Raw genomic sequence first — 24,749 nt, 5'->3', positions numbered from 1 at the left:
CAAACGTCTTGCACCACCTGCTTCCCCTTATTTCGTCACTTTAATTAATTTAATCCATTTCGAGTTTCCTTCTTGTTTTTCTTAATTTATTGATACCCCATAATAATACCCTCAACCATGAAAAAATTGAAAAGTCAGGACACCACCAAAGACCGTCGTGACAGTGCCGCCAAGAAAGATTCTGAACATCTTGATCCATCACAGGGAAGACCACCTACGGAATCACAATCACAAAGCCAGCATGTACAACAACCAACGAGACCAAGTGAGAGCCATGCCCCATCAACTTCTTCCTCTATGCAAACATTTGACGATGTTTATTCCCCGAATCAACAGAAAACGGTGTCAACATCATCCTCGGATAGCAAATTGACACCAGAATTCACATCACCAACCAAATCGTTGAAAACCTTTCTTTTCAAAAACAGACTTTCTTCATATTCAATTGACAGTATAAGTGAAGAGCCAGAATTAGAACCGCAAGTTACCAAGGAACTGAAATCAGCAACTATTCAATCTGCCATACAGGATTTGACTCCAACAAAATCTCCGAGTCGACTTTTGAATTTCAACCTTCGACCAAAGTTTATTCGTTCCAGATCATCAGGATTATCTGATACTGGCGCAAATCCACCACTAACGCCCACCAAGTACACATCTGCTGCTCGAAAAAGAGTAACAATTGACGACTTTGCTGATACCGAATCCGAAGAGTCTGGGACAAGTAGTAACCAGGAAGCAGAAGGTGATCCTGAGGAAATTGAGTCTCCCATTCTATTTGACGAAACTTTTGATGAATCTGTCAATTCAGTTTTACAAGAGTACCACAATAGGGATTCGGATGTAAGAACAAAAAGTATGTTTCTCGAATCGGATCTAAGACCGAAAAGTGGAGAGCTATCATTACATGAAAGTGAGCAATTAAAGTCCGATATTATACGGCAAGGTTCCGTTAAATCAATTGGTACGAAAACTGGTCCAAGTAGCGACCGCCTACCTTCCGCCAAACAACAACTCTACATTGATGCTAAGGCTTCTCAAGAGCACTTTAAACAGGGAAACATTAGGGTAGATCAACAATCACCAACGATTTTCAAAAGAGTCTCAGCTCCTTCCGACGAAAGTAGTCCCAAAACACCAAGATCAGACAGAGATAGCTCAGGCAGTGCTGTGCTGTTGCGGTTCAGAGTCCATGGTGATCAAATTGAACCAATAAAGAGCAAAGCAAGGCATACGAGTTCGGCCACAACAACTACCAATGCTGAAACAAATAGATCCTCGTTGAGAGCATCCATCACCCTTAGTGATGACAGTGAAGTTGATGATGGTGCAAAATCAAAGTATCCCGAGCCAACAATTACACCATTGGCTACCCCAAGAGTAAATTATTCTGACAATAGGCACAGTTCGTCGACAGAGTATACCAACAGAAGTTCGATCAATGATAGCGCAATAGCCGGTCTGTTGCCTAACACATCATCGAGTGGTGGTGGAGGTGGCAGTGGGGGTCGTCACCTGTCCCCACAAGTTCACCCTTCGGTCCTTCGACACTCACTTGCGGATGATAGCATTTCCATCAGTGGCGATGAGTATCATTTCGACGAGGAAACAATTGCCAACAAGACTAATGTGCTTAATTTCAGCAATACGCATACATTTGATGAAACCATGTTGAAGAGTGAGGATACAAAACATTCTAGTGTGGCTCGATCATCCATGTCTTCAGGTGAGTTATTGAGAAACTTAGTTGGTAGTTCATACGATCAGACAAGGAGTAGCGATAATTCTGATTCGATTCAACGCCCTACAAGTCAGTATCGAGAAGGTAAAGTAGTGGGATCCAGACCCGTTTCGATGCTGGGTAATATCTCAAAACCAGCAATGCCCATGGAGACACCTTTAAATTTATCATCTGAAAACATATATCCTAATTTACCATCGAAGCAAAGACTTCCAAGAATCGATAGTAGTCAAACTGTCAATAATATGACTGCAGGATTGGACGCAACCAATGAATTACCGATAATGTTGTACAAGATTCATAACAAGGACTATGATGAGTCAAAAAATCGATGGTCTGTGTATGAGAATCGCAATAGTCAAAACACTCAAAATGCAGCAAAAGCAGCTCGTGAGGAGGTTGCTCTCCTGACACGATCAGGATCTGAGTCTAATAGTCCTGATGCTAATGCAGCACTTACACCTAAACCAGAGACATCACAAGCTGGATCAATCAGTGGTTCTAGCGGAGTGGGTACCCGATCAGCCACAAGATCATCCCACACTTCGTCAACATCGAGCCCTTTGGATAGACAACTTGACAATCAGAAAGATTTGTCAAGTGGTATCCCACAACAACAAAGTGTGCAAAGACCTACTCAAGAAGATCCACAGATGCCTGGACAGCCCTTGGTTTTATCTCAACCCAAGCGAAACTTATTTCTCAATGATAGGCAACCATCTACGAATATGATGGACCCAGAGAAGCACACTAATAACTTTACTTATCCCCGAGATCAAACTTATCTTCCTCGTCAACAAAAACAAGAAGGAGAATATGATTCGCCGTATCATTTTATTCCCTATAGTATGCTTCAATTTTCATTACTTATGCTTGTTGGTCTAGTTGCTCCCCCTATCTATTTTCTTACTACGTTGGGATTATTCGATGGTAAAGATAATCAAAGTTCTTATTATGGTGGAATGACTAGCTATAAAGTGAATAGTTCTAATCGGGGAGTTTATGTGAAAAAGTTCACAAAGCTGCAAAAAATCATTAGTTTTGTGATTGGTTTGGTTTGGGTGTTGATTGTGTTGGCCATGATAGGAGTTGGATTAGGAGTTGGATTGACCAGAGGAAGGTGAGACTTGTAGAAATACTTAGATGTAAGTAGAATGTAATTTTCTATGCGTTGTAGTTATAATTTTAATGCCTGTTCAAATATGAAATGTAGGGTGAAGCTTGTCTCCTGTGGGGTGAGCCAAGGCGCTTCATGAGCAGTGCTAAATGATAAAAGTCATCACATGTTATTCGGGTATCGGTAAAAAGATCTGGAACTGATTCTTTGTGGCAAACAACAAAATCCTATTGTTTTCAATTCCCACATACACACGACTTTTCTCCATTGTGTGTAGAATCGAATTTGTAATGGCCCGTCCCTCTGGTTGAAATATGCGTGATGTATGCAATTAATTTGCGAAAGGTGGAACAAAGAACTAAAGGACTCCGAAAGCTTACGTATTTTTCTAGAACATTTTCATGGATCGAGTAAATCAAAGATCTCAGAACTTGCGTCTTTCCATCTTGGATTATAATTTCTTGCATCCTCTTCTGGCCCCAGTTGGTCTCCGTACTCATGCTACATAGAGGCAGTGCCTCAGATACGTTTATTACTTTACTCTTGTCCAAGATTAAACACTCATTATCACTTTGTCTATCTTTGGTAATAGTCATGTGACTCTTTCACCTTTTTATTTATCGGCCGACACAAAAGGTAAAATTCTTTTGAAAGAAAAGAGCGAGCTGCTCTCTGAGTTGAAGTAACTCAAAAAATTTCCACCCACAAGTCGTTTAGCCTTTTTCTCTCATTCATTTACACTTTATACATACATATCTATATATTCAGATCCGCTTAATTTCCAATCAATTCACCATCGACTATAGGATCTTTCTTGGTTCATCAATCACTATACCTACCTAGTACAGCCACGTTATCATTGCTCCGCGTTATTTCATTTGATTGCGTTGCCCCCCTTTTTTTTTTCTTTCTTCTTGTTCGCTTTTCCAATTTACAAATCAAAGGTTTTTGTTCATTTTTCCTTAGCACAACCAAAGAAGAAAGAATTCAACCATTCTCTTCCTTTTCACTCCAGCAATCACACTACACTAATCCCAATAACAATCAGCCCGCTCTATCAAAAAAAATGGGGAATGTACCAACGAAGGAAGCGAGAAGTAGGTCAAGCTCGAATGTTTCTGATTTCCATAATGGTGGAGGATCGAGTTCCAATACATTTACTACTGGCACATCGTCTTCATCTTCTTCAAATGGTCGCCATTCTAAACATCTTTGGAAAGGGAGTAGCGGTCTCACTGGACTTGTCAATAATCACCAGCGATCCGCTTCGTCTGAATTGCGAAAAGCCAAACGTCAAGAAGAAAAAGATCAAAAACAATATCACCATTATAGCCAGTTGATTGTAAGACTAGAGGAAAATGTCGATGGTGGTTATTTGGCACCATATGGAACTTACAAATCAAATCTTGATTTTGATACTGATATAGTGCGGTCGTTGATTGTCAATCGTGAATTGTCACCGTTTTTTACACCGTTGCAAGATTTTGACAACAGTTGGACCGATGACGAGTTGTGTATCTTGCTATCACAATTACCTTTGCATGCGTTGGAAGAACCAACCGAGTTGAATGGGTTCGAAGAAGAAGAGGATGCCGATAGTCACAAGATCCACAAAAGTGCTAATTATTATAAACGACAAGAGGAAAAAGCCAAGTTGAAGCTGTTAATTTCACGAATGAAGGAAATTCAAAAGGATGAAGAGCAAAAATATATTGATTCCAAGGGTAAATCCAAGCGAATACCTAGTAGGGATCTATGGCTAAGGTTGTATCGAAACCCCAGTGAATGTCCTATTTGTTTCTTGTACTACCCGAAACACTTAAACGTCTCTCGCTGTTGTTTACAACCTATATGTACTGAATGTTTTGTACAAATCAAACGTTTGGACCCCCATCCACCACACGATGACCCATCGAACCATCAAGCGGGAGAGCAACCGCATTCCCTCATTTCTGAGCCGGCCAGTTGTCCTTATTGTGCCATGCCCGAATTTGGAGTCACATATGACGCTCCATTAGATATACATACAGGGATAGGTGGAATTCTACCGGGGGATTACAAAGCCACTGGTGCTATTTTAGAGGATGAAGAAGGTGATGGCACAAATGCCAACGATGAGGCGGTTGCTGAGGATGATGATTTTGCAAGCAGCCCATCTCCCGTAAGGAGCAATCGTAAGAGTATAGGGTCCCCCATTCCCACATCACCACCACCACCTAATTCGATGCAAAATAAGTTATGGCCACAAAAGAAAAAGGGCAAACAACGTAGCAGGCGAAGTTCAGTCGCAGCAAATGCTCCAGGTGTCATTACCATTGACCAGATTCGTCCTAACTGGGAACAAACTTTGAATAGTGCGAGAAACAAATTAGCTAGGCGAGCTGCCACTGCCAGTGCAATTCATGCTAGTAATTTAATTATAAATGACAACGAAGGCGATGGTGATAGGGGCAATAATAACTCTAGATTGAGATCGGGCACAACGGGTTCAAGCTATGATGCAACTGATTACTCGTTAGTTGAGCAGCAAATGATAAATGAAGCGATGAGATTATCATTATTGGACGAGGAAGAAAGGAAAAGAAAAGCCGAGCGAGACAAGATGTAAATTTGACAAAGTTACTTAGCTATAATACATATACGTATGAGTTGAACAACAATCTCTATTGATTGTGATTGACCATGAAAGTTGGCGGACCTTCTGTGCATGGCGCAAATGGTGCAGCACAATTAGGCATAGATTAGATCAGCAGCCAACGCAAATAGCTCTACTAATACATCGCATGTGACTCTTCTAAGGTTGGACAAAAAGCGGTTACTAAATATTTATTGTCTAGAAGAGAGAGTGATGTCATTGGTTACAAAAGGAAATACGCCAATTAACCAAAAAGTGCAACTGAAATTGAGACTAATGAATTCACCACATTTTTACTTTTCCCTTTGCCATTGTGTGAATATGGTTGTCGAGATGGTACAATATTGGAGACGGATTGAAAATGTTTTTTCTCCTAATGTACACAAAAATGAGATACAATAGTTGCGAGGTGCTGGTGAAATTTCGCCTCATCATCAACGAGATACGACGTACTGCAGGAGGAGACACAATTCGCTGCTTCTTTGAAATAGATGGATCGTTCCATGACAAAGACTCCTTTGCTCGAGTAGGAGCAAGTAGCTTCAGACATGTAACCAATAGTAAAGAGCACGCTGAAAGTTTGTTTTTCCACAATTTTTTTGTACTTGAGCATTAATTTTCTTTGTTTCCTTCCAAAAATTAGACGACGGTTGTATAAACTACACAAGAGGAGTTAACAGGTAGTTTTCACACGGCATTAAAGGCTTTCCAAAATTTTGTGTCGTAAGCTTGCTATTACAAAGATCACAAATATACACCGACGTTTTTGTTCACGTTGTATAGGGAAGCTTGTCGTGATTGGAGGGAATTGGCAAAGATTATGCCTCAACTCGCATTCTATTTTCGCTCGACCTAATTTGCACAAATTAAAAGAACATCAATCACTTCCTAAATCCTTATTGACGATGAAATGTATTTTTATTATTATGAATTTAGCCGACTCAAGAAGCTTCCAAACGCTTTGCGGAAATTATGCATCAAGGATTTTTAAGATTGGCGCGTAAATGCAATCCCGAAACAATAAGGGGTAACAACCTATGTATGTGATTTTGTTTTTCAGGCTCTTTTTTATTTTTTTTAAAAAAAAACAATGGGTGCATCATGTTCAACGGTTAGGCTATTGTCTTTGTCCTTTCTAGTTGAGAGAATTTTACGTGAATCCGCTGCATACCCAGGCGATCTTTTTCGTCGAGTTACAATTCACCCTCACTTTTTTCCCCCTGTCAACCCAACGCCTGTGTGGTATTGGTGATCAATTATAAATCGATTTAAAGTTCTAAAACAAATTCTTAAAATTCTTAGAATTAATAAAGCTTAAATCTGCAGGTTAAATTAAATGTGATTTCACAATCTTCACATTTTCCATTGAACGTCAAAGTTGCACCACCGATAGTAGCTGTTACCAATTGAACTGCGTTTATTCATTGTCAATTAGTGAAAGGCAATTTCCCAAGCTAGATCCTCCCTAGTCCATATTACCCTGCCAATACAAAGTTATAATTAAAACAATCCTAAGCGCGATCACAGGGTCCTTCTCCATTTGCCTCATCTACATGCATAAATGCCTTCACAATCGTCGCATTTGCCAATTAGACGAGTATACGACATCAAATGCAACCGAATATTAGAAACAATCAAATTTAACGGCAATTCATCGCATTACAATTGTGAACCCAGTCAAAAGGACTCCAATGTTAAAGTTGATGTCAAAATTTGTGCTTTAAGTTATCCAACGGATTTTCATCATCAATTGTACAACGTTGTACCAAGTAAACGGATCATTGTCAAGAAGCATAGTTTTGAGAGCCACAATAAGACTCGACGAGTGAAGTTCTTGGTGTATCCATACACTACGTGCCACTTAGAAGGTATCCATAACGACTCCCATTGCTGTTGTAGCTTAACTTACGGTGAAGATTTGGATGGTGGACTTCAAGAATCATTGTATGTTCCCAAACAATTACTCATCCCGATCCCACAAAATGTGAGTTTGCATGATGTTTGTTTCATATGGGACATTATACTTCCCTTCTACGTTTATTCAACTTATATAACAAATCAAACATGCATACTTTTAAATGATATCAAACGGGAAATAAATGAGGTTTTAATCATACTCAATCATCTCAACATTGATCAACGTGCAATAACAATCCTTGATGAGACAACAATGTCGCTGAAGTATGCTGACAAATTTGATACGGTGTTTTGTTTCAATTCAAAGTTGGCCCAATTTGCTGAATTCTGTTGTCAACCGCCTACAGCTGCATTGGGTCTTATACACAAACGTCAACGATTATCGAAAATTTTGACCAATTTCCCCATTGTGGCGAAATCAAGTGACAAAACATATCACTATATGAAACTTGGATATGATGATGAGAAATCCTGTATTGAGTTGTTGCAAATTATTCGGGATTTAAACAATAATCGAAGCGGGTACCAGGGACTAAATGACTCCACTACCCAGCCAAGGAATAATTCCACCACAACAACAGTGTCATCATCCTCGGCAAGTACTTCAGACGCAAATTCACTACGGCAAGAACATATGGATAACAAATCGGTAACCACTACGTCAAACTCAAGTCGAGAGCTGCATAGCAAGGGCCATTGTACCTGGTTTTGGAGTGATGAAGATGTTGATTTGACAAACTATAGTGACTTGAGCCTTGAGATGGATCAAAGCTTCGATGATGACGAGGAAAGAGGCGATGTAAATGATGATTACGAAAGCAGAGTGGTCCATGACATGAATAAAAAATTGAATAGTTCCAAACCTCATCGCGTGTGCTATTTCAATCGAAAGATAAAACCCAGTGTCAACGTTAGTATCATTTGATGTACTCAACGTGTGTGAGTCCAAGTGATAGTGCTAGTACGATACTACGTGTATTTTCAATAAATAATGAATTACGAGCTACTCAACCTCTCCCAACTCTTTTAAAGTATCACTCAATATTTGTCTCAATTTAAATAAATTGACAATGCGCAACTTTTCATCCTTTAAATGAGCATTATCGCTAGCTTGTCCACACGGAATCTGCGCTGCTGGCGCATCAAAACATTTTTCAAGAAATCTGATTGAAGGAATGGAACCACCCTCACGAATGAAAATGGGATCTTGTTGCCAATGCGACTGTATGTTCTTGTACAAAATCAGGTACACTTTGTTTGACGGATCTCCCAACCAAGGCTCTGCTTCATGGAAAATGTTAATTTGTAAATGGTTATCCGATTTCAAGTTATTAAATGCTATGGTTAAATGATCAATCAATTTCCGTTTAATTGTGGTCAAATTCTGATTAGCAACTATACGCATTGATATTGTAGCATTGACCAACTGTGGAATCACTGTGTTGTTATTCGGCCCGGAAACTTGAATCTTGTGAACAGTCAATGATGGTTGACGCCATTTGGCTTGCAATACATTAATGTCAACACTCTCTTGAAACTTGTTCTTGATTTCATTATACAATGCCTGCTCCAGTTCACCTAATGGCAACAAGTCATCATAAAACCCATCGATCTGGATCTTTTGTGTCACGGGGTCAATCAAGGTAGTCAAAATTTGCATCATGTCCATTACTGGTTCTCGGCTTACGCCACCATCAACACCCGAATGACGATCAGGTTTATCAGATTTAATAATGACATTGGCGTTGATGAGCCCACGAAGACCATAATTTAAACAAGGGGTCACATCATCCAACCAATAAGAGTTACTCAACAATATCCAATCAATTTCGCCAATGAGACTCTTGTGCTGCTGAATCACAGCTTGAAATCCGGTAGAGCCACATTCTTCTTCTCCTTCAATGATGAATACCACGTCACAACCCAACTCTTGTCTATTATAAAGATCAGCAACCGCGTATATTGCAGCGAGCGTGGGTCCCTTGTTATCGCTGACACCTCGAGCGTACAAGCTACCATCTTTCGGCGTCAACACAAACGGATTTGTACTCCAATCCCTAGCTTCATGATTCGTAGCGTCAACTACATCGTAGTGTCCATAATACAAGACTCTTTCGTGTTTGGTGGATGGTAGTGGACTGTTTCTTTTGAATTCTGCAAATACTATTGGATTACCATCCTCCACTGGCAATAAGTTCGTCTGGTATGATCCAAATTTGGTCAACAATCGTGATAGAAACTTAGCACAATGACGACTATCCTCAAGATAGAGCTGAGGGTTCTTCGAAATAGTTTTGTAGGAAATAAACTTTTTCAACATTGACAACAAATCATTGTCATCCAAGCGAATCCCTTTCTGCAAAGTTGGTAAAGTAGCCACTGTTGAGCCAGAACCCTGCATAAAATCATCGGCGCTGTCATCATCCTCAGATATATTCCACAACGTCAAAGACTTGTTCCCACCTGCCAACAAATATGCTTGGTGGTGCAACTTGAAAGTGGAAACAGTATTTATAACTCCATCCTCTTGGTCAGAGCTCATGAATACACTATCAGCAACATTCTTGTGCTTCATGGTGAGCTTCACCAAACCCGTACCTGAGCAAGCTTTATACAACGCATCTTTATAGACACCCAAAGATAATACCTCATTCATTCCCTCTTTATTGAATACAAATGATCTAATCATTTGTAAGGTAAGCAAGTCCCACACATTGATACACGAGTCTCCCAAACCAACGTAAAGCAAAGAACCTTGTATCGTCATTGACAATACCGATTCATCATTCTGTAGTGATGCCTCTTTATGCAACTCGTAATGTTTCATTTTCCAAATATTAACAACTCCATCACCTCCACCAGAGATGAGAAATTTCCCGTCACCAAAATGACCAATTGTCGTGTCAACAATATCAAGACAATAAACATATCCATTGTGAGCAAACCTAACAATATCCTGTTGTCTGCACTCAATAAAGCTCACCACATGCTTACTCTCATCCACAGGTGTTGAGTTTCTTGAATTTTTTCTCATCAATTCGTGTCTTGTTTGTAAAGTATTTTGAGAGCCACCTGGTCCCTTGGAGTCAAAAAATTTGTCGTATCTAAAATGTGGCAAGTTCTCCAAGTTGACCCTCCTCGTATTTCCATTGGCAACAAATAGTTTGCACCATAATATGCTGGCATTCTGGGCGCCAATAATCAACGTTTGTGAGTTATCGCACCATGCAAGCGAGAAAATATCACCAATATCGACCAATGAATAAATGATATGGGTGCATTGGAACCCAGTCTTGAAATCGTAGACCTTCACTAACGAATCCGATCCAGCAACAAACAAAGTATCCTCCTTTTTGTTTACACAAATGGTCAATATTGAACTATTTTGATGAGGGTTTTCACTTCGATCAATTTCATGTTTTAAACTATAAGTGAGCATATCAAATATCAATACCTTTCCGTCTTGAGTTCCACAAAATAACAAGTTGTGAGCAGGTGACGCAATGCAACATAATATCGAATGTGTGTGCGTCCATTTATGTACAAGTTTCGGTAAATTTGCCGGTATGGAAACTGGCATACCATCTACATCAACAGAATTCGGCGTTGATGGCAAGAACGGAGGTGAACTAATTGAAAAATCTTGCCCATTGTCAAAATTGGAAAACTGTGGCGTCGGAGATGTTGATACTGCGGCGTTATCATTGTTTTTTGAATGCAATGGATGTGGGGAAGGGTATTGGGGATGACTATCACTTTGGTGCAAATTCAGTGATGAGAGTATATTGTTATTTACAATGGCAAGTTCAGCCATTGACATATGAGGACTATTCAATCGTATCGGTGTTGATGCTCTGGGACTGTGTATCTTGGCCTCCGAAATTGTTGCCTCATGACTTAAGGGTAGCTTACTTCGAGTAGCTGATACATATTCACCCTCATGAATGTTTGCGTGAAAGTTGCTCATGATAGATGAATCATTTGATGCTCGGGAAGGGGAACGGGGGGAAGGCTTGTGTTGGAATCTCTAATAGTTAAAAATTTTTATACCTGTTTATCACACAATTTATTTTTTCTTTTTCTTAGTCACAAAGTTGGCGAATGATCACGAGAATTTGTACTATCAGAAATGGGAAAATAATTGGAGGGAGAATAACACATCCCAACTGAGCCTAAGGGCATAGTGTCCGGAGATCAAGTGATCTACTTGGTTTGTTCATGTAGTATACATCACAATATCAAATATACGATATTGTCAACTCCTTTGATTTCTGTTAATGCCGACGCTACCGATTGGTTTTAAGATATACGAGATTGTCAATTACCAAAGGAAAGGCGTATCGATTTTGCATTAGGTGGCAACTTGGCCCCTAGAAGCCACCTTTGTGGCTCCATGAGAAGTAAAATTGCGTTTCCACTTTCATAGCTGGTAAAGTTGATTGAAAATTTCCGCGAAAATATCGTTCACCAAGGGTTCAAAAAGGGCGATTGGTTCAGCTTATATGCTTTGAAAGTTGTGAGGTAGGTTCTGCTTATAAGGTGGAAAATCCATTCCTGACTACTTTTCTAAACGAGTAATATGACGTCGCGTCAATGTCAGACCCAAAGTTCGTAGGTATTGTACTTGCTTTTTTGTCGAGGACTTTGGAGCTGACAAAAGGAAGCGGGACCTTAGATGAAGGAGTTGGGTTGTACTAGAGCTCGCCTTAATACGGATTTTGTCTAATTTTAGTTGGGTTATTACAAAATCTATCAAAAAACTTTAAATCGTCAGGGGCACGTAAAGTTGCAGTCTCACTCAACGGAGAAATAATATTGACGTATGATAATACTTTTACGTCAAACTTACCAATTGCCAAGATTGTTGAGAGAAAACGCCACTCAAGAAAATCGAAAATGGTTAAATCTGGGAAGCTGTCATGATTTGCTGTAGTAGGGTTCAAAAATTGGTGGCAGCTGAACTGGGCAAAAATATATATTTCCTTCGTGAATTTACCATCCGTTCATAAACAAAGTCATCATAATTTTGCTCGAGAAAGTTACAATGGGTAAAAGGGTGTAGTCGGAGTTGGAGGGGGAGTGTTTTTGCCAAGCAAAAATAATAAAAAAAAGAGAGGCAAAGTTTTCAAATGGGCAATTTATGGACGTATACCTCTAATTTCAATTGAGGAAATAATTTTGAAGCACTTTGTCTTCTCCTTTTATCGGCGTTTCAACTTCTGTCCAATTGAATGTGTGCTTTTGTATGAAGCTTCCACACGATCTTAGTTCCGCTCATCTCAAGCACCCTCTTTGCTCCACTACGTTGTTTTCCTTCCACCTCTGAACCCATCTCATTTTATCTCATCTCGTTTCATCTCGTTTCATCTCGTTTCATCTCCAGCGGTTTCACTTTTTAACCCTATTCCAATATTGTTTCTAAAAGAACGCCGAATTACTATTATCACACAAACACATTGAATTTCTTTTTTCTTTTTTTTTTTTTCATGTCTCTGCTGCATATGAGTTTTAACAGTCACACGATGAATTACTTAATGCAGTATCTCATAATACATTATTTTTTTTTTTTTTTAACTCTTGTTTATACCGTTTGGCTTTCCTAAATAACTTTAAATTGAAATAGCAGGAACAACAAACCCCCAGTTCACTTTATATTTTCTAGCCATCCAAGAAAAATTTTCCGTTTCGTCTATAGGGCTTTTCAACCATCAAAAATAAACCATATCCAAAAACCTTTTTCCTTACATTCGCTTGAAAATCTTGAATGAAGTTTGCACATTCTTTAAAATTCAACGCTGTACCTGAATGGTACTATTTGAAGTATTCAACGTTGAAGAAAACCATTTATGAGTTGCAACAAGACCAAATTGCTTATAATGGGAATCAAGACCAAGGTTATATTGTTGGTAAAGAAACAACCACGGTAACTGAATTGGTGGATAACTTTGAGGCTAATTACTCACCTTCATCTAAAGGTAGTGGTGGAAGCAGTAGTAGCAGTAATAGTGACTCGATTGAGGAAGGTTCAAGTTACAATGACGATTCTGATGCCAAGATAAATTCAAATGAAGGAATGAAGAATAGGTTAGCCAAGAAACTCAACTTGTTGCAAAAACTTAAAAAGAATAAACCATTTCGAAATAGTACCAACAGTAGCAGTGCCAGCGATATCGAGTTGAATCACATCGAATTTGAACAGAATGACAAAGACGGAAAAGGGGTGGGTGAAAATGGTGATGTGCGTTCATATTCCGCTGAAGTTGTCAGTTTATCAAATGGTGGTGCATCCTCTTTTACTAAAGATGATGATGTTGTTGCACATTTCATTAACGACCCCAACGAATCATTTGCTAATCCAAACTCTCTAGAGTTTGATCCCTTGCATGTGTTTACCAAACAGTTGTTGATTGAATTGACCAAGATTAATGATTTTTACAAGGGTATTGAAAAGGACATTTTTGAACTGTATGATCGATTGAATAGTGAAAGTGAACAGCTTCGTATCAAAAATGCTTTGGAATCTGAGCCAGAAATTAAACATCATCACAGCAATAGTATAGAACAGCATCACAGCCACGACCCAGATCATTATGGCGCCGATTTGGAAAAGCAAAGTGTAACTGTACAAGTTGTGCATGATGATTCTGATGATGAGGAAGAAGAGGATGATGATGATAAGAATAGTAATACCGACTCAGTCTTACTCGGTGAAGCTCATTTTAATGAAAACCACAAGTATTCGGTCACCAAAAAGAAACAGTGTTTGGCAATGTACATTCGATTATCCGAATTGAAGTCATATATTGAATTAAATCGTGTTGGGTTTGCCAAAATTTGTAAAAAATTTGACAAAGTTTGTGGGTATGCAATAACTCAAGATTTTTGTCAATACTTTTTGCAATTGCATTCATATGTCTTTCAGCCACACACTATTGAATCCATCGATACCAAACTTGATCAAGTTGTGCGGATCTATGCATTTTCATTGGGCAGATTATACTCTTATTCTACTAAGCATGATTTGGAACCAATCAAGAACGAATTACGGTCTCACTTACGTGATCATATAGTTTTCGAAAGAAACACTGTGTGGAAGGATTTATTATCGTTGGAAAAACAATCGTACAACTTAGACTTGGATGAAAATGCTGTACAAAGTAGCAAGATTGGTGAGGAAGGTAATATCGCCAACTCGTTAATGAAGATGAAGATGAAGGAAATTGAACTTCCAAGATATCTCAGTGGCAAAATTGTTTCAGTACCTGCATTTTTATTCACTAGTCAAATCTTGAAAATCATCATCACAGCAGTGGTGTTCGCCATTTTAATGTCAGTAAAGACTTTCAATGACCCCGTACAAGGAAGAAGTTTAGCTGTGCTTGTTGCTTGTGCCATGTTGTGGGCATCTGAAGCTATTCCGTTGCATACCACCGCCATGTTTGTTCCATTGCTTGTTGTCACTTGTAAAATCTGTAAAGTGTCTGGTACGGATGAGCCAATGACGTCTCCTGATGCTGCACAGTATATTCTCAGCACCATGTGGAATTCAACCATCATGATATTGCTTGGTGGGTTCACACTTGCTGCTGCGTTATCAAAATACAATTTGGCCAAGATCCTTTCATCTTGGATCTTGGCAGCTGCTGGAACTAAACCAAGAAACATCATCCTTGCCAATATGATCATCTCAATGGTTCTTTCGATCTTTTTATCAAATACTGCCGCTCCTGTTATTGCATTGAGTTTGGTACGGCCAATGCTCAAAACTATTCCCTCAGACCATCCATTCACCAAAGCATTAATTTTGGGAATTGCATTTGCTTCAAATTGTAGTGGAATGCTGTCTCCAATCAGTTCACCACAGAATGTCATTGCATTGCAAGAAATGACACCAAACCCAGGTTGGCAAATGCTTGAAGTTAGTTTACCAACCACAATTGTGGCTGTTTTTTTCATTTGGTTGTTGCTTATTTCAACGTTCAAAATCAATACTCTCAAGTTGGCTAAAATTTCACCAATTCGAGAAAAACTAACCACTAAACAATATTTTGTCCTTTTGATTGCAATTGTTACAATCCTTTTGTGGTGTGTAATTGAAAAAATTCAAGTCAATTGGGGCTCAAGTGGTATCGTCACTTGTTTTGCCTATGTCATGTTTTTCGCCACTGGATTACTTACAGTTGACGACTTGAACAATTATCCATGGTCAATCATTGTCTTGGCAATGGGTGGTATTGCGTTGGGTAAAGCAGTTGGTTCATCTGGTCTTTTATCAACAATCGCGATTGCATTGCAAAAACGTATTATGGATTATAGTGCTTATGTTATTTTGCTCATTTTTGGAATTATTGTTCTTGTGTTTGCCACATTCGTTTCACATACAGTTGCAGCATTGATTATCGTTCCATTGGTTAAAGAAGTTGGTGACTCTTTACCAAAACCACATCCAAATTTGTTAATTTTGGGTACTGCATTAATTGCATCTTGTGCAATGGCATTACCAACTTCAGGATTCCCCAATGTGACTGCAATTAGTATGCGAGATGAATTGGGAAGACCTTACTTGACTGTTAATGAGTTTATTTCAAGAGGTGTGCCAGCATCGATTATTGCATATTTGTGTGTGATTACCATTGGATATGGAGTCATGTCATCAATTGGTTATTAAAAAAATTTGGGCTTTTTCTTGTAAAGTTGTTATGTGTGTATATTGTAAGTTTCTAAAAAGTTTTACTAGGTTATCAAGCTCTTGCAGTGTGTAGAAGGGGGTGTGTTTGAGTTTTAACATCATGCCTATTAGTTATTGGGAGTGTCTGTTTTTATGCAAGTGTCAAAAGTGTCTGCACGTGCAAGAACAAGCGAAATGTTATGTAGTAATAGTAGTGCACACATGACAACAAAAACAAATCAAAAATGCGAAATTTATGCCTTTTCCATAATTACTGCTTTCAAAGCGTTAAGACCTATGGGCTTGGCTTCAGTCTGGCTAGATATTTTGGTTATTATGTCCTGACCGGATTGCCAGAAATCAAGGTCATACAGGCCGATTTGCTTCTCCTAAGGGGGGGATCAATGCCAGAGGGGTAAATACCGTCGATTCTTTACGCTTGCTGATCAAAGCTATTAATGTTGATTATCAATCTAGGAAACTGATGGGGGTAAGTTGAGTTCATCTCGAACGAGAATCTCCTCTAACCTTGTTACCGACTGAAATTATTTATCAGACTTTTCCGTGCCCCCTCATTTGGCATAATTGATACACTTTTGGTTTGCGAACGCACCATCATCCGCTTTTTAAAGGACCATGTATTACATTTTTCGAGAGGTAATATTGTAAGTATCATCGTTTTCTCTACAACGAATTCACAGCATATTCAACATGTATACTTTTTAAAGTATATGTAATTTGAGGTAAAGTTAGTGGCAGTGACGTTGTAGTATTTCGCAGTTGTAATAAGTGTTTGATGTAGAACCTCAAGGTAGCGCGCTCTCTATTTCCATCTCCAGCACGCCTCCTAAGGCTGAAGAACATTAATTGCCCTTTGTCCCCTACAACGTCCCAAACATGAACTCTCGCAAACCAAGATACTATAAGCATCCAAGCGGTCTACCGACACTACTACATCTATCTCAAGTTTGCATCAAACGACATCTATCACAACTTCAAGATGTTGGTACCACACCGTACCATTTACTTGCATCAATTTTAAGTTTAATGTCAGCAAAACAGTTGGACCAAATTGAAACATTGTCGACCCAGTTAACACCACACAGTGATGAGCTATGGAAACAGCTCATTGTGAAAGATTTTTCCGATCGGCCAGCAGAATTAGGTCCTTTGGAATTGACAAAGTTGAAATTTGAAAAAATGCCCTATAAATCGTTATACTATAAATATGTCAAGCAACGAGACGAGTTTAGAAAGGATTCGGCCAAGAGGTTACGACAATTGAACCAGTCAATGAACAAAGAAAAGGATAAGAATAAGATTGTCACTGTTGATGAAATAAAAAGGGATCCTTCTGTACGATGCCGACTGCCTTTTCAGAATGCGTATCGAAGACAACGACTGCCATATGCAAAGAACACCATCTTAGGTAAAGCCATGAGGGAGTCTCAGAATCGATCAATTATTTTTGGTAGCCCAGCAATGAGACAATACGATCCGTATAATGCATTCAAAACGAAAGATTGTGCCCCTTGTATCCGTGCTCCAAGATTAGGTACAGCAATTAGACGAACTACATTCTTTGATCGTCATCATTCAAAACAGCAGCCTCCTACTACAACGAAACCTTCAACGTCAAAGATCATGCCCATTAAGGGGAAACAATCGTCTCCGTGTCTGTCTCCGCCATCGCTGCTGGGCGAAGTTTCCGACACCTTACGAAAAAAACGTCCACACCAACCCCCATCGATATTCCTCCAAAACAAACGTCCACTACCACCATCACGAGCGTCACCAACTCGAAAATCGGAAAAGAAGGTGCAAGAGAAGAGGAAAGAAGCTACAAAAGAGGAACTGAGTAAGATCAAACCGATCAAGTCATCTATATTTAGTTGACATCTTGGCATATATTCGTGTAATGAATAATGAACTTTAGAACGATCAGGCATGATATTGTAGCTTGATCTTCTTGTTTGCAGCCCCTTGTTTTACGAGTAACCACTTTTGTATTTTTTCAACAACAGTCCCGTCATGGTATCACTGAATTTCCGTTTGTATCCTGTAGCGTTGTGTTTTTTATCAAGGTCCTCATTCGTGTTACCAATCAAACTCTCATTGCCTATACTAATCACCTGTTTGTACGACTTGATTCTCAATCTGGCACTAAGTAAAGCTTTTTCTGGGTTCAACAGTATACAACTCCTGGCCTTACTCGAATCTAATCCTAGTGTCTTTAACAATATCAAAATATCATTAGCATTACGCACCTGAAGTGGGTTCTGGGCACCACTGGAAACAACCAATCCTCTAGATCGTGAGCTTCTTATTAGTTGTAGTACATTATTAAACCAATTTTTTTTGATTAAATTGACACTCACGTCGGATGAATACCCCAGAGAACCCGTTATTAATTGACTATAGTTGATTTCAAATTTGATTCCTTTAGCCACACCAGTTCCAATGGCTTTAAATTTTAAGAAAAACGGTAGCCTATTAGCCAAGTTCAAGCTGATCAAATCACACTCAATGTTTAGTATCGTCAACTGTAAAGCCTTTTCAGTGGTTGGTTGAATGGCAAATAAATCAAAATGATTTTGTAATTTAGCAACACCTTGTAGTTTGGAAGAATCAGTGACAATGAGTGTGACACGTGTGAATAATTTCAACGTGGGAAATTTCGGTTTTAATTCATCAAGAATGGATGTTACTGATATAGGGTTGATTTTATCAGGTGTATTGAACGGAATCTTGATTGATTCGTCAATGGAAAAGTTGATGGCTTGATGAGTAACACCTAATTGTAAATTGGTTATAATTGTGTTTTTCAAATCTGTCCATTGTTGTGCATTGGGTGTTGTGTTATAGTTGTTACAAGGCCATGGTATGTTAAGGTCATAGGACATTGCAACTCGCTCCTGCGTGAAACACAATATTGTCTTCCTTGAAGGTGCTTTGTTTCTGTGCGATGATCGATGTAGAAAGAGGAAAGAGAAGAGTGCTACCATTTTCCTTGCATTGTCATTCAGATCTATATCCGCCCGCCACCCCATTACAGAGCATCAGCCATCATTTTTTGCCACCGACTTATTAATACACACAAGAAAACTGCAAAGTATATAAAGGAAGACAAGTGTCTCTCATTCGTTGCATTACGCGTACACCTTTCAGCTTATCTACACACACACACTATCTTTTGATCATGTCATCAGTAGCTAACTTATTCATTGATAAACAACAAGCGCCGCCGAAGGAAGACCAAGGCATAATGGACATCGGTAAAAACTGTTCCTATTGCAACCAACTAGATTTTCTACCTTTCATATGTGAGTTTTGCAAAAAAACGTATTGTTCCAATCATCGAACTTTAGAACAACATCATTGTCCACGCAAGGATAAGTTTTATAATCAGGCGCCAACACACGATGGTACTTTGTCATCTACGTCAACTATATCCTCTAAATCATTGTTTCCTGATAGAGATGCCGACAGGAAATTGATAGATGCCAGGTTAAAGAGTCCCGAGCCGACAACTATAAAGGAAACACAATTTAGAGTTGGAGATGTGGCTGGCACCAATGCTTTCAAGAAGTTTCAAAGATTTCTCAATATACAAAAGGATAAAACGAATTCAGCCGGAGGAGGATCGTCTATTTCGAAGCTCTTTGGTAAGAAATCATCCACCACATCAGTTATCTCTAATAAGTATGCTGATATGGCAAAATTGAAAAAGAATGCTCAGGGCGATGCTAAGATAGCATTAGCTGACAGAATATACATTTGGTGTGTCTATGTCAAAGATCCAAATACGTCAATGAATATCGAGCAAGACAAGAAACCAGTGTTTGTATCCAAGAATTGGGTCATTGGTAAATCATTGGACTCAATTGCTGAGAAATCACGCATCCCCAATATAAACAATCTGACTACTAGAGCCGAGGAACGATTAAACATTTTCAAAATTGATGAAGCCAAGAATGAACCTAGCTTGGTGAGAAATTCGGACAAGTCAAGTATATTGAAAAATGGCGATGTGATATACTTGGTGAGAGGAATAATATAGAATAAGTAGTTTCACAGTAGTTTAATACTAAACCTATGCTTTCCTTTATTTTTTTCTTTTTGAACTAGGTTCTCTTATAAACATCTTTGATTTTATCATATTCCAACCAATTCATGAGACAGTTTTGATCATTCAAATGTTCATATCGACTAAATTTACCCACAACACAATGTGAAGTGAATGGAGTATTGGCACAGTTGTAGTAGGGATCATGATTATACCCCAAATCTCTAAACCAATGAATTTTGGATTTATCGGCAAATAAACTAACCCCAATTGAATGAACTGGTGCATCACCCCATCGCTCATAATAGAATCCACCAGTTGAGTCTAAATATTTGAACCAATTATTGTATGCTTCACCTCTAAAGAAATCCATATCACCTATTTCAAAATTGGACCAGTAATGGCACGTTGAATAGCCACCAGCAATTTTGTTCTTGTGTGGGTTTTGTAAGTTTTCCACTAGCCATTGGAAACTGCCATTTTTATTCACGTATTTGTAATTGTCTCCCATGTTTAAGAATTTCAATGTTTCCGGCCATAGCGTCTTTATCGATTCCTCAATATCGTACAAGCTGACTGTAAAACCATAAATCTTGCCCGTTGTTTCCATATATTTGAAAACATCATATGTAACATCAGTATAAAAGTGAACTTGTGGCTCAATTCTCCAATAGTATTTATATTTTTGCAATTCAGGTACATTGTAAAACTGACCCAGGTAAAAACGACACATGTTATGGTAAGAGCCCTTCTTGGCATAGGCAATGTTATGATCATACATTACTTGCATGGCCTTAGCTTCTTTCTCCTCATCTATTGAACTAGGTTTTTTCCAAGCTTCCGACTTAATAGTGACAAACTCAACTGGAGCATTTTCAGTATACTTTTTAATCTTTTGTTTGAAGCGATCAGTGAATGGTTCATCATTTATGAAGGTGTATGGGTAATTGAATTTACCATTAAACAGTTTTTGGAATCTCCTTATACTTTGTCCGATCTTTGTCAATTCTGAATTTCTAACTAATGCAATTATGGTGGCATTTGCTCGGGTATAAGCTTGTTTATCTTCAGGTGGTGGAACCAATGATGCATCTTGAGGTTTGCCGACTTCAGTATTCATTAGTTCAGTATATTTTTTAGCATTTCGTTCGATAATTTCTTCCCTTGTCCCCCTATTGTTGGCGTTATTGACAAAGTTGAATTGTACATTGTTTGGTTCGATTATTGACGCTTGTAATGGCTCTGTGTTTGAAGATTTCAAGTTCCACCGATTATACGTATTTTTCAAACTATCACTGAGGTTCGGTAAGTACGAGAAGTCGAACTTGTCACCAAATGATGTGAGTGACCAATCGTTTTTAGATAGTTGTTCATGATTGAATAATTTTGATTGAATCAATAGTAAAAATAACGCTATAGCAGTTAAAAATATATATAGCAACTTTCTTTTCCTGAGTATGGGCATGACTACAAGGGTATAAATCGTGACTCGATGACAAACAGTATATCAGTTATGGTGGTTGGTAAATGAGAATATCGTTATTCCTGTGTATCTCCACTATGTTTTTTAATGAATCTATATTTATACTGATGACAATACACAGTGTGAAGTTTAATATGTTTGTATGCAGTACCCCAGTTAAAAGAAAAAAATAAAGGTCAGTCAGTCAGTCAGGCACCAAAATTATTTTTATTATCAATGTTCAAAGACGTGTAATTGTGGCTAATTTAAGGGCATTTTCTTCCACTTTAGCTTCAGTATCCACCGACTTCAATGATTTCGTGTAATGCCCAAGCTGGACTAATTTTAGCTTGATGGACAGGCTGTGTAGCTTATGTGTTTATGGTTGTATAACATGATTTTTGAGCTTCCAATTGTTACCCTGCTAAGCCTTGTCTTGTTTCAGGATGTGTGTATTTTTGAACAAAAATGATATATAACGATCCATACACCACAAGACTTCGCTACTTACAATAGTTTCTAGACAGATGATTCATTTTTGTGATCCTTTCCAAAGCTATCCTTTGCGTTTTCATCGTGTGACATCTAAATGACAATTTGCAGCCAAGAAATATTTTAGTTTATTTTGTCGACACAATGGGCCCTACATAAAGCTACATATTAAACCCTCTAATCATACTTTTCCTCCGTCTTTTGCAACTTCAACAACCTCTGGTACTTTCTCGAATTCTGAATCCTTCTTATCGTGTTCTCCATAACTGTTATCTTCCACGTCATCATCATCATCATCGCCACCATGAACACTCATCCTATCATCCCTTTCAACTCCTAATTCTGCACCCTTATGTTCAGGGCCAATAAATAAAATAGGAATCAAATAACACAATACAGCCCCCTCAAATATAGCCATTGTCTTACCCAAATCATGCAACGTTTCATTCATTGTAGCTTCAATAGTGGCACTAGCTGAACTAATTAAATTACCCAATTGGTATGAAACTCCCACAACGAATGATCTAAATTGAGGAGGTGCCAATTCATTCAAATGAATAGGTACCACTGACCAAGCACCTTGAGTACCAAATTGCATAAGGAAAGCAGTAATCCATGTGGGTTTAAATGCCCACAAGTAGAGGAATGCACCACCAAAGGTATTAGCACAAATCATAAGTGTACGTCGTCCAAAATATGTTGAAAGATGAGAAATGATTATACCACCAAATATTCCACCCAAATTGGCACAAACATTAACCACTGTTGCTCTGTTAGGACCATAATGGTACTCGCTAGTCAACATTGTGGGATACAAATCTTGGGATCCATGAGATGAAAAGTTGAACCCTGACATCAACAATACCATATATATAATAATCATCCAATAAGTTCTTAAAGCTTTCAGTGCTTGATGTCTAAATTCTGCAATTTTGGATTCCTTTTGAATGGCGCCTTCCCTAAATCTTGCTCTTTGACGTTGATAAACAAATGTTTCAGGATTAAAGAACCTCCATGTAATGAAAATCACTGGTACTCCTGCTGAGAAGAAAAACATATTCTGCCATGTTTTCTCAGTCATTTCAAACGCTCTTTGGAAAACAACAGCCAACAAATACCCTGAGGGCCATCCAGATTGGAAAATTCCTGAAAGAATCCCTCTTGCTTTTCTAGGTGCATCCCCCAAAGCTTCTGCTGAACAATTTCCATAAATACCTCCCATAGCAATACCAAACAATGCTCTTACTCCAAGAAATTGAGAATATGTGGTTACAAACCCAGTCCCTATTTGGATCAGCATAAGCAACACCATGTTGAGAATATAGGGCCATTTCATACCAAAATTATCACCAATTGCTCCAAATATGGCTGCACCCACAGTTCTAAACATCAATACTAAGGTAATCCCCCATGTCACATCTTTTGTAGAAACTTGTAAATCATTGGCAATATTTGTCACATTCAAACTCGTGATAAAGAAATCAAATGCATCCCATGTCCATCCCCAGAACCCTAAAAAGAAGAAATTCCATTGATGAGCGTTCAATGCAATTAAAGGGTGGAATGGGTTGCAAATTTCATACCATGGGTATTTGCTCAACTCTTTTCTACCCACCCATAACGAAGTAAATCTTGTTTTGGTGTATTCTTTGATATCTTTCGAAGTGAATGCAGGAGGTTTGACTATGTGTTTATTGTGTTGATCAGGAGTCTCTGAGGTAATCGGACGAAGCGGTGTTGTCATTGTAGTTGGTGAAATACAAGTGCTATATACTGTGTTTCCAAATGAATTATTGGCTATTTGGAAAACCGATAGCTTATATAGCTAGTACCCAAATCTCATATTAGGTTTGCAAAAAATGGTTGTACTTTCACATGGTTCGGAATCCACTATTTAATAATTTTTCTATCAGACAAAAGCAAGTCTAGTTCTTGAAAAGCTTTTTCCGGGAATGACTCAAGGCCCAGGAGGAGGTAACATTACGGAGGTCGTTTTCCAAAAACAGTGGTAAGCGTTACCTGATTTCTAAGCTTTACGTGTAAAGATTCGTGCAATATAAGAAACTTTAATTCAATATTTTGAAACGCGGTTATTTTATTTGAAAAAATTGTGGTTATCATCAAAGTCGTACATATCAATGCAATCACGAACCTTGTGTATTAGAAACCTAGTATTATCTCTTCTTTCGGTACGGCTAACACAATCATTTTAGAATTTTTTTTAGTTACATTACACAAACACCACTTTGCAATCAATTTCCGATTAAAGCTTGTCAATTCAATCACTCACCCATCCTATCTCCTCCTCGAAATCACGAAACTTTTCACATCGAATCTTTTTAGTGACTTATCTTAGTAGTGGACTAACAGAGTGCCTCGACCTCAACTTGAGAAGAGCTTGTTCCATTTGCATCGGCCATCACAATTGATTGCAGCTGAATAAAAAAGCTCAAACTGTTTACGAACTTACCCCACAACTTGGGGAGATTGTTATCAGGTCACATCTCTTCACCAAAACACGAATTCGTTTAACTTTGTAAATGAACATCTGTTCAATGTTTTTTAAAAAATATCCTTAAGGTTTGTGGTGAATCAAATCCAGACACCACCTAAAGTTACGCCAAGAGAAGTATACAAGAAAAAGAAAAGCG

The 24,749-nt window shown here is 38.5% G+C and overlaps 10 protein-coding genes across 10 annotated transcripts; 6 read left to right on the top strand and 4 right to left on the bottom strand. All coding sequences in view use genetic code 12, as the record gives it.

The window, feature by feature from the left end:
* Positions 1 to 117: 117 nt before the first annotated feature.
* CPAR2_107320 (uncharacterized protein) lies at positions 118 to 2,865 on the top strand (the record flags this gene model as incomplete). The annotated part of the gene is made up of 1 exon (XM_036806997.1): positions 118 to 2,865. One exon carries the CDS (start codon positions 118 to 120, stop codon positions 2,863 to 2,865), a length of 2,748 nt encoding a protein of 915 aa, XP_036663877.1.
* A 1,059-nt stretch (positions 2,866 to 3,924) lies between these two features.
* SIP5 (Sip5p) lies at positions 3,925 to 5,466 on the top strand (the record flags this gene model as incomplete). The annotated part of the gene is made up of 1 exon (XM_036806996.1): positions 3,925 to 5,466. One exon carries the CDS (start codon positions 3,925 to 3,927, stop codon positions 5,464 to 5,466), a length of 1,542 nt encoding a protein of 513 aa, XP_036663876.1.
* Positions 5,467 to 7,054: 1,588 nt separating this feature from the next.
* On the top strand, positions 7,055 to 8,335 carry CPAR2_107300 (uncharacterized protein; the record flags this gene model as incomplete). Its single annotated transcript, XM_036806995.1, has 1 exon — positions 7,055 to 8,335. The coding sequence occupies one exon, from the start codon at positions 7,055 to 7,057 to the stop codon at positions 8,333 to 8,335; it is 1,281 nt and encodes a 426-aa protein (XP_036663875.1).
* A 78-nt stretch (positions 8,336 to 8,413) lies between these two features.
* Positions 8,414 to 11,377, bottom strand: CPAR2_107290 (glutamine amidotransferase subunit; the record flags this gene model as incomplete). Its single annotated transcript, XM_036806994.1, has 1 exon — positions 8,414 to 11,377. One exon carries the CDS (start codon positions 11,375 to 11,377, stop codon positions 8,414 to 8,416), a length of 2,964 nt encoding a protein of 987 aa, XP_036663874.1.
* Positions 11,378 to 13,174: 1,797 nt separating this feature from the next.
* Positions 13,175 to 16,078, top strand: PHO87 (SPX domain-containing inorganic phosphate transporter; the record flags this gene model as incomplete). Its single annotated transcript, XM_036806993.1, has 1 exon — positions 13,175 to 16,078. The coding sequence occupies one exon, from the start codon at positions 13,175 to 13,177 to the stop codon at positions 16,076 to 16,078; it is 2,904 nt and encodes a 967-aa protein (XP_036663873.1).
* Positions 16,079 to 16,975: 897 nt separating this feature from the next.
* ELA1 (elongin A) lies at positions 16,976 to 17,974 on the top strand (the record flags this gene model as incomplete). Its single annotated transcript, XM_036806992.1, has 1 exon — positions 16,976 to 17,974. One exon carries the CDS (start codon positions 16,976 to 16,978, stop codon positions 17,972 to 17,974), a length of 999 nt encoding a protein of 332 aa, XP_036663872.1.
* A 92-nt stretch (positions 17,975 to 18,066) lies between these two features.
* Positions 18,067 to 18,981, bottom strand: RPP1 (RNA-binding RNA processing protein; the record flags this gene model as incomplete). The annotated part of the gene is made up of 1 exon (XM_036806989.1): positions 18,067 to 18,981. One exon carries the CDS (start codon positions 18,979 to 18,981, stop codon positions 18,067 to 18,069), a length of 915 nt encoding a protein of 304 aa, XP_036663871.1.
* A 296-nt stretch (positions 18,982 to 19,277) lies between these two features.
* Positions 19,278 to 20,138, top strand: CPAR2_107250 (uncharacterized protein; the record flags this gene model as incomplete). Its single annotated transcript, XM_036806988.1, has 1 exon — positions 19,278 to 20,138. One exon carries the CDS (start codon positions 19,278 to 19,280, stop codon positions 20,136 to 20,138), a length of 861 nt encoding a protein of 286 aa, XP_036663870.1.
* A 64-nt stretch (positions 20,139 to 20,202) lies between these two features.
* Positions 20,203 to 21,609, bottom strand: KTR4 (putative mannosyltransferase; the record flags this gene model as incomplete). Its single annotated transcript, XM_036806987.1, has 1 exon — positions 20,203 to 21,609. One exon carries the CDS (start codon positions 21,607 to 21,609, stop codon positions 20,203 to 20,205), a length of 1,407 nt encoding a protein of 468 aa, XP_036663869.1.
* Positions 21,610 to 22,279: 670 nt separating this feature from the next.
* Positions 22,280 to 23,842, bottom strand: CPAR2_107230 (uncharacterized protein; the record flags this gene model as incomplete). The annotated part of the gene is made up of 1 exon (XM_036806986.1): positions 22,280 to 23,842. The coding sequence occupies one exon, from the start codon at positions 23,840 to 23,842 to the stop codon at positions 22,280 to 22,282; it is 1,563 nt and encodes a 520-aa protein (XP_036663868.1).
* Positions 23,843 to 24,749: the final 907 nt, after the last annotated feature.

Source organism: Candida parapsilosis, contig 005569 (assembly GCF_000182765.1).
Source record: "Candida parapsilosis strain CDC317 annotated contig 005569".
NCBI lineage: Eukaryota > Fungi > Ascomycota > Pichiomycetes > Serinales > Debaryomycetaceae > Lodderomyces > Lodderomyces parapsilosis.
This window is presented reverse-complemented; position numbering and strand designations above follow the sequence as displayed.